The sequence below is a fragment of the Lepeophtheirus salmonis genome, chromosome 2, assembly GCF_016086655.4.
Source record: "Lepeophtheirus salmonis chromosome 2, UVic_Lsal_1.4, whole genome shotgun sequence".
Lineage (NCBI taxonomy): Eukaryota > Metazoa > Arthropoda > Copepoda > Siphonostomatoida > Caligidae > Lepeophtheirus > Lepeophtheirus salmonis.
The window spans coordinates 39,710,577-39,720,827 of record NC_052132.2 but is presented as its reverse complement, the minus strand read 5'-3'; the positions used below and the strand labels follow the sequence as shown (position 1 = coordinate 39,720,827).

The 10,251-nt window shown below is 30.2% G+C and overlaps 1 protein-coding gene across 1 annotated transcript; it reads left to right on the top strand.

Moving 5' to 3' along the window:
- Window positions 1-3,094: 3,094 nt before the first annotated feature.
- Window positions 3,095-5,882, top strand: LOC121113761 (insulinoma-associated protein 1). The gene is made up of 3 exons (XM_040707621.2): window positions 3,095-3,997; window positions 4,067-4,211; window positions 4,318-5,882. Exons 1-3 carry the CDS (start codon window positions 3,481-3,483, stop codon window positions 4,916-4,918), a joined length of 1,263 nt encoding a protein of 420 aa, XP_040563555.1. The 5' UTR covers window positions 3,095-3,480; the 3' UTR covers window positions 4,919-5,882.
- Window positions 5,883-10,251: the final 4,369 nt, after the last annotated feature.

The following is a 10,251-nucleotide window of genomic DNA, read 5'->3' as shown; positions in this document are numbered from 1 at the left end:
AAAGAATAAGAACTGTGGAAAATAATCAAAAATGCCATAATTTGAAGCAACTTATATATTCAGAGATTCTTTGACATATTATATTTTCCAAATGAATGGGCTTTTGACATGTCAAATATTACATAAGCTACCTAATATTTTGGTACTAGAGTGTGCCTGATATCCTCTTACACAGAGATTTTCAAACTTTTATGCAGGTACCACTGATGGTACGCAAGCTACATTTACAGGTACATTTAATCTATCTTAATAAATATTTCCCCGTCAATTTTTTTGTGTAGCGGTTGTTGCCTAACAAAAAATTCTAAAAATGCTAATTAAATCTTTAAAATGATGACATTAATATAAAGCTTAAAAAAACGTAACCCAAAATATACACCTTTTATTTAAGATCAATGGCTTTTAAAATATTGACACCCTTTCCGTTTCGGATGTGTCCTAAAAACTTAAGATAGGACAGGAAGGTTTACCATAGAACCTTCTTTCTTCTAGGGGCATATCGTCAATCCAACTTCAGCAATTACTACAAGAGTACATCATAGAAAGTGGGGACTCAAAAATGATAATTTAATTTTTTTGAATCTTGCATGTAAACGACTCATCTGGTTAAGAAGTTTGTTTTGTACAAACTGATCTACGTTCAAAGAGATTTTGTTTCGTTTATTATATTTTTCACTACGACCAAAAAGGAACAAGAAAAAGGTCAAAGGGTACACAATCTCATTGATGCCCATGTAAGACAAAAGGACATCGCTAAGCTTGTCAGTTTCAGCATTGTCCGCCGTATCCAAAACACTAGAAACACTGGCTTAAGCACCCAGAGGTATATTGAAAGTGGTGACTATCACAAAAAGAGAGATGATACCTTCATGAACATCTTAAAGGCCAAGCTAGATGCTGACCAAACAAACAACATGAGGAGGCCCACCGAAGACATTAACATTGACACCACGACCATCATGGTGGCTATCTATGAAGATTGTGGCCTCAATTTGAATATTTGAGGTTCAAAGCATCTCCTCAGAAAAAAGTTAAAGTAGAAGATTATCAAGAGTTGAAAGAAAATCCGCCCAGTTTCCCAGACCTCAACTCCTCTTATATTTATATATGGTTGGGCAAATCAAGAGGAAGACCAACACGACCCCTCACCCAAATTTGGACTACCTCAAAGCTGCCATCGTCATGGAGTGGACAGAATACCTGGAAAAGAATATGAATAAGGTGTATATCAGCTTTAGGGCTAGAATGAAGGCCGTCATTGAAACCAGTGGAGGCCTAAATAATAATAATAGAAAACAATTATCATGCACGAAGGATGACACTTAATATTTTACTAATCCAATTCAATTGGTATACTTATTATTAAATTGTAATATCAGTAAATACTGACGTGTTCAGAGGGCGTTCTAACATGATGGACTTTTGTTAAGGACCGATAAAAGGTCAGGAAGGATTTTATGTCCCATATTAAGATCTAATGCAACCTTACCTTGTACAAAAAAGAATCTCTAAAATTTGCTTCAAAATTTGGTTAAATTTATGAAATTTTAAAAGTTTTAGTAAATTAACATCTTGACATACAACAGTGTAAAAAGTTTGAGAACTACTGCTCTGACATTGTACACTTTGTATTTGACACACTCAAAACATTAAGTAAGGACATTCTAATATATATAGTAATATGTACAAATGTATATTTTGGAAAAGAAAGAAAATTCTAGAACTTCAAACTACACAAGTATAGTCTATACTTATAATTAATGGTGCAGATGATTAAAGATATCAAATTGTTAAAAATAAATAATAAGACTGACAAGACAATATTGAGATCCAATTACATAAGGGTTTTCCTTTTTTCCTTGGATAATTCCATATGTATAAAACAACTGACCTCCTCCTCCTCAATTGTCTCCTTAAATTAATATGGGAGTTATATTATGTATATGAAGGAATTAATCCATATTAAACGTTTGTAATCCATGAAAAATAAGTGTACATACATTAGATACATTTTACATAATATATATATATATATATATGAATGTATGTAAGTAGTACGTATAACGGTCAAATCATGTTACTAAAGCATAATAAAAAAAACCGAGGACAAATCTCCACCTGCTAATCAAAATTATGTGATAACGTTTAATCAATAGAATCTACGCGCCAAGAGTTGCTTTTTGATTGTTCTTCCTAATAATACAATTATACATTTGAATTACATATAAAAATTATGAAAAAAATAGAGTTACGGATTCATTTCTACATTTAAAAAAAAAGTTTTAAAATAAAACTTTTTGAGTTCCCATAAGAGATTCTTGTTGTACAATAGAGTGAATATTATTTCCCTTAGGCAGACGAGCCTTAAAGAAAGTCCTTATAAACTTTTTCACATGTGAAAAAGACACACTTAATACGTTGTCATTATAATATTACACTTGATGTATTCACTTTTTTTCTCCTAATTAGTATTCTAGAAAAATTATCAATTTTGAAATTATAATTTTTTTTTTAAATGTACGACTGAGCTAAATTAATATCATACCAGTTTTTGAATTACTTTTGTCTTTTTGAAATACAAGATTTTATTAAAATATGTTCATTATAAAAAATGATTATTAATGATAATTAATAAAAAACATTCATTTTGTTTTTAATTGTAACATTGCGAATAATTGCAAAGAGGAAAACTAATATTTATTGTACTTTTATTTATTTGCGCATGGATTCAGCCTTTTTGCAAAAAGAAAAAGAAGAGAAAAACCTCTCAAATAACTCCACCTACTTTTGTAAATACGTCGTCAACCATATGATCATGCTGCTGTAATACATGTTACAATGTTTATATATTCTTCTTCTTCTTGGAGAAGAAGTAGGGGGAAACCAATCGCGTAGCTTTACATAACTCACACACTCACCGTTCCTAGCTGAAAGAATGAGCGCCTCAATAAATACTTCAAAACACATTCCGCGCGCAGTATTTCCCTTTATTTCTTCCTTTTTTCTAAGGGGATTTTTTCCAAACCAACTTTGAGTGCGCTCGGCGGAAATATCCCCCTCCTTTCCCTATATAAAAGGAACCTCATACAAGACAGATATTCATAAGCAAATGCACTCTCCTAGGAGAGACAGCTCCTAACAAAAAATAGGATCATGGAGTGAAATATTTAAACGAAGAAGAAGAACTACAAAGTCACCGGGAAACTGTCAAAAGTTATATACTATTCGAAACCATTCTAGTCATCATTATCTCTGTACATAACTATTTAAAAGCCTGTATATAAATGTGTTTTTATGTTAATTCATCACGAATATGAAAACGTCAATCTAGTCAATTCTATCATATATTGTACATATACATACATAGTCATCGGAACACTCTCTAGTCAACATAAAATACATATTGAACCTAGTCCTTCAATCCAAAAAGTTTTAGTCATTTTTTTTCGATTAATAGTCATCAGTATCTAGTCAAGCAACATGCATGAAGGAAAGCGAATCACGGATTCTCCCATCATTGATGTCGAAGAAGATGAGGATGAAGAAGAAAAAAGAAGCACCACAACACCACCACCTAGTCTCATACCCCCAAAATATTTCCAGTCAGAGGATACTCTAGTCAAAACACCAACAGAAACTTTTTATTCAAGACTTGCTGCCTTAACAGCATTGCAATCCTCTTACAATTATTATCTCAATCCATTGTCCCTTGTGACACAAACAGCAGCACTTCAAAGAGCTCTTCAAAATAACAATAACAATAGTAGTAGTAGTACTCTGTCCTCGCCTGAATCACTGGGAGGAAAAAGATCATACGAGTCACTATCCAGCTCATCCTCCACCTGTTCATCTCTCGCCTCTCCCGAAAAGAGACCCAAGATGTGCAGAAAGAAATCCGCGAGAAAATTAGCCTTTGATGAAGATAAAACATCCCCCGTGTCTGGTACGATCATCCGCCAACGAGCTGAAGGGGAAGAGATCCCTGCAATTCATAAAGGTAAAATAAACAGCTCATTTTTCATTCTTTAGAAATATGTTAACTAACAATCATTTTTGCATGTTTTAGGTGATATTGATCCTGAGTTTAATGTTGTGGAAATAACGGATGAGGCCAAGGCAGAGCTATCAAAAATTGAAAACAAAATCGGAGATTTTATTTGCCGATTATGCAAAGAAGTCTATGACGATGCATTTGGACTAGCTCAACATAGGTAAGATTGTCATATTTTATTTTATATTTATATGAGTATATTCAAACTTATATGCTTTAAAAGTGTCCCAGCTTCAAATTTAATTTATGGTTTAAATTTTGTTCAGGTGCAATATGATTGTTCATGTCGAATATAGATGCCCAGAATGCGAAAAAGTTTTTAATTGTCCTGCAAACCTTGCATCTCACCGTCGATGGCACAAGCCCAAGAACAAGGAAGACATTAGCTCCTCCCCCAACAATGACAACATCAATCCCGCCGCTTGTCAAAATACCAATAATCCCAATCTGTTGATGGAAGATCCGAATACACCTGATCGATTTTCTTGTAAAATTTGTCACAAAAAATTTAAAAGATTGCATTCCCTCAAAAAGCATTTTCAACTTCATTGTATAAATAGCAACGGTAATAGGCCTTTCAGCCCCCTTCATAGCTTAAACAACAGTAATGTTGCATTATCTGAAACTCCACCAAAATATTCAATTGCAGACCTTTTGAGTCCAAGAGTCAAGGATATTTCTATGAGTAATAATCCGGGTAACTCTGACCTCCATTTCCCTTGTCGTGTTTGCTCAATGAGTTTTAGCTCTTTGAGTGAACTTACTAGTCATTCAGCCAAAGTACATTATTCCTTGCTTTTTAATAGTCCGTCACTACTAGTCCTTGCATCTAACCTCACACCTCCAAATGGGCTAGTCACGCAATAGAAATTTGTACATATATATATATTTAACTGTAAAATAATCCAAAGTGAATTTTAGTTTGCCATACTTTCTAAGTCAAGTCAGGCCTAGGGACAAACTCCTTTGCAATATACCTACCTACATATATTTGGTAAAACAATGCTTTAAATGTACATTTTACTAAATTATTAAACCCCTTCTTTCTCTTTGATTATCTAAGTCATACAGCCCATCCTTAAACCAAAGAAATCCTTCACCTACAAAGATTAAATTTATATCAAATTTTAACAACATATTTAATTTTCAGAGTTTATTTATCAATCATTTTTTATTTTACATAACTTGTTATTTATTTCTCTACGTGTTTTCCCCCATGAAAATTGTACGGTAGTCACAGCTATTTGTATCATATTTTCCCAAAGTCTTTCAAATATTATAATTTATTAATAAGACTATTTATTATTACGTATCTATTAATAACGAAACCTAAGATGAGTAAAGTCTAGTCAATGATGTTAAGTCACATTTAAACTTTATTTAGTCACTAAATTTGATTTAATTTATCATCTTATACCAATGATCTCTTATAATTTTAATTTTATTTATTTATGCTTAATTATTATTATTAATTATTGATTACTCCTAATCCAAAGAGCGAGTGTTCTCTAGTCACTAATCGTATTTCTACTTTGCAACAATTCCCGTTTGAACTCAACCTTCTTCTTCTTCACTTTTACGTATTACAACTCCTATCAACGCCCCTGTAAATATGTAAATGTCACTATAATTTTGTCTTTTGTTTTTTGATTTTTAATATAAATATTTTTTTTTATAACTAAAAAAAATATTCACTTAAATGTCATTTCATTAAAACAAATATAATATTATTTTTTATTTAATTCTAATAACCATTTGTATATAATTATTGATGTGTACCCATTTGATTAAATAATCTTTGTTTAGTAATAAAATAAACTTTAAAAATGCATTAATATGAATCTATTCATTTATTCTTTGAGTGTATGTACATAAATTGAGAGCAAAGTATTTTACAATAATAGGACAGTGATTATAAATTCTGATTAGGTAAATATGTGTAGTGTTGTAAATCCTAAGCACTTTTATCGTATAAAAAGTCAAAAATTAACATAGTGATCCTGAAAATTTGAAAAATGATTTAAAATAGAGTAGCTTAAATATCAGGACGTCGTATTAAAATAGTTGTGAGATTAAGGAAACAAATATAAGTTCAAAACTATAGGAGGGAATCGATGCTCAATTTTACTATAATTTCAAGAAGGACTTTTACTTATAACTTCCCAAAAAGTTGTCAGGGTTACTCTATGTCTTTCATGAGTACAAACACACGTGACTACCATTGATACTTATATGTTAGTTTAAGTAAAAAATTCTGAGCTTTTTTTTTTTCTAGATCTTTTTAGTAAGCTTAATCTCAAAATTAATATACAGCAGAAAAAAACTTGAAGTATGCTGAAAGGTTAAGCGTACACTGGAAAAAAAGTTCATTTACAGTTTTGTGTCTGTTGAAGTCAGTTGTGTGTTACAGAGTTCCAAACTGGAAGTAAAAAATTCCCTACTTTTTTCAGTATATCTACGACCAAAGTTAAAAAGTAGAGCAGGAAGGGGAAAAAATGTGTTGTTTATCAAATGCAACAACACTGTGGTGATTTCAACGATTTTGTTCTGGTTATATGGACGTCGAAGATGAAGGAGGCTATGGTAGGCCAATCATCGAAAATGACGATAAATTAATGACTTCAAAATGGACTAAAGTTATCCACCAATATTCGGTGCATATTGAATCTAAATCGGATAATCTTACCTATGTTAATTTTGATGTCAAAATAAAGCACAAAACGCTCAGAACTTTTGACTTCCCCAATTAATATTTTTTTTTTAAATAAATAATATTTAACTTCGGGAAATAAAATAAAATTCAGATTCCAAGGACCAAAAACTTGCACGCTAAAAAATGATTTGGATTTACATTCCTATACATAAAACATTCATGCAGTTAACTTTTAATACTAAAAATTTTTATGTCTAATTTTTTCTTTATTTATCTTATATAGTATGGTTAAAATTTTGTAAAAATTATCAACACTAAATTAACAAAAAATGTTTTACTGAAGGATCTCGATTTTTGTAAAAAACAAAAATAAGCTAAATTTGATATTTGATTTAGCCTAACTTTTATTTCTGACAAATATCGGTATAATATAAAATATTTATTTTCATAAAGTTTGTTATATTGAAAATCAAACATTTTGAAGTACTTTTTTCTTTTGAATCACTCTTTCAAGTTGTTCTGGCATGTATGTTGGGAGGAAGGTCTGCAGTTTTTCATCATCTAAACACCCAGGCCCTCAATGTCATTGCCAGCACTACGATGGCATGTCTTAGGACTACATCAGCAGCAGCGGGTGCTAGGCCTGACAACATTCTCTGGAAGACATCATTGCCACTTAGGGCGGTTATATTAATGATGAAGACACTTTAAACACACTTCTTTTTTTTTAGTATTCATTTTGTTGAAATTCTGTCATTACTTAATAAATAATATCTTGTTGAAGTTTAAAATTTAAAGTGTTCATATTTTAATGGACCATTTGATATAGTCAAGATCGATACATATTAGTGAAATTATTTTTCCCAAATATTTGAATCCTTCATTTTCAACACGTTTTATATTCGTGACCTTCTGACATTGGAATTCTAGACATGTTTATCTTATTTGGGTTACAGCATAGAATTATGGCTATAATTTATAATATAATGTATATTTTTCTATATAAAAAATAATAATTAGAAATATGTTAGATTACATTTGCAATGATTAAATCAAAAATGACCATTAAGTCGTTCGAAATGGGGAAAATGTTTGTTAAAGTATATACTAAGTGCTTAAAATTTTACAAGAAACTTACAGAAAATATAGTATCCAAAAAATTATATGGAGTTTAAGACAATGTTACATACGTGAATTAGTACAAAATGATAGACATTTAATCACTCCAAAAAATGACTATATAACTTTATAATATTAATGAAATGAGTGAAAATTGATTTTTATAATATTATTATATAAATAAATAAATGTTACATGGTCAAATCTATGATAGATAATTAATTTATAAAAGGAATAATTAAATTAATTAATAAAAAAGCAAATTAATTATTTTATTATAATTAAAAATTTAAATAGATCATTTCCATAGTGGCCGTTTCTTATAAAATAATATTTGTTTCTATTTAAAGATATTAATATCTTTAACTTACTTAAAACGTTCAATATTCAATTACAAAAATACAAATACATTTTTCCAACCCAGGGCTGCAGAGTCCGTACATTAAATGCACAACTCCAAATCCAACTACAACTCCAGTACATTGAATACTCCTACATTCAATTTTTTAATCATATATTTTATAGTCAATCTAAGTACTAATGAGTCACTTGAGTGAAGAGACTATAAATATGGATTTAATTTATGGTTATAGGTAGTTATTAGTTATATCTAGTATATACTTGTGTCAGGTATAAAGAAAATATTTGGAAATTCATATATTTCATAAGATGAACAACAAACGAAATGGATCAAAAGCTATCTATTGAATACGCTAATAAGTTTCTGCACCTAATTTATACACTTACAAGCGAGGAACAACAATTAACAGAACTTCTCCTTCCAACTTATCACTGATGACATTGACTATTCACAATACTAAGTAATGAACTAGTAGCATACTAATTTAGAGATGTTCATGAATTGTGATTTTATAGACTATAGAGCACGTTTGCAATTTGTGAAGTAAACTTATAAATGAGCTAACTTTTAAGTATCACAAATTAATAGACCTAAATACTTATAATAACTTAGAAAAAAAACAACTTTACAAATACTCAATGTAAGCCTTTATTAACAAAAATTGAAATAACTTTTATATCCGAAAAAGTTGGAGTCGCTACAAATTTTCGGACTCCTGACACTGACTCCCAATCCAACAAAAAAGACTCGGTCTCTGCATCCCTGTTCCAAACTATACTCTCTACTTACTTTCATTTACAATAAGAAGTATCTACTTTTGACACTTTAGCACAAAAAAATAACCCATTTTAAAATATTGATAATCTTCTGTGCTTATAATTTGTCTCACAGGTAGATCACCATAGGTACCTACCACACCAGTGACCCATTTTCTATAAGGAATATCAAAAATGTGTATACATACAGGCAAATAATTTATTTGTTCCTACTTTAATTGTCAATTAATAAACGGTTCATCTTATTCTTTCAAAGAAGCATTTTTAAATGTTTATACTCGGACTAAAATCCACTACTCCGACGTAAAGTTTATTTTAGCACTTTCAAGGCATATAATTCTAGACACATTGACTAATCATGCATTATCTTGTTTTGCTTTATTTCTCTCCTTGAAGGAATTGACTAAAATATTATGTTGCCTCTTTTCTCCCATTTTTTTCCATCAATCAGATATTTGCGTGATTATTCCAGGTCCATGCTAAAGGTAAACATTTGTTCGATGTATGGCTGTATTCCTAATTAAGGCAACATGGTATAAAAAGTTTGCTAAACACTGAAAGTGTCATGTTATTGTATAAAGTACTTCTTAGGAATATTAAATCAACAACATTGTTTTGCGCCCACCTATTTGTTCATTATCCGATAAAAGATAAAAACTGAAATTTCGTGCGCAACAACGGATGTTCTTTTACATTATGAAGTACAGTTAAATTATTTAATGTTTCTTGTAACACATAACAAAAAAATGTATACATACTGACAAAGTCTTTAACTTTGAAGGATTGATCGTAGTTTTTCTTATAATTTTTTTAGGACATGATTCCCCATTTAAACAATGTAAGCAGTCCAGAAAATTTATCAAAGGGAATTCATAAGTCAACAGTGCGTGTGCAGAGGCGTTAACTTTGCAGTTTTTTTTTATTATTTATATTATTTTTTTCCTGAGTTCAAAGAGAGGTGGTTTTCTATCTCCTCATTATTTGTACTTTGGCAATTCCTTCATGTATGATAATCTTTTATTATTACACAATTTTTTTGTTACTTAAGGAAGGCAAATCTTGAAATTTTCATACTTCTAATATTATATGTTAAAAAAAAGGAGTGATAAAAGTTCTTTGCGATAAAAGTTCTTCGCGGACATCATTGAAAAAGTTATAGAAGGATTTATATGAGTTATATTTCATAATTAAAATAGCTTAAAATAGTCAATTTATATCAATACAATCAAACATTATTGTCTTAATAAATACAGTCGAATTGATTAAATTGACAATTTTCCAAGTAGAGAGA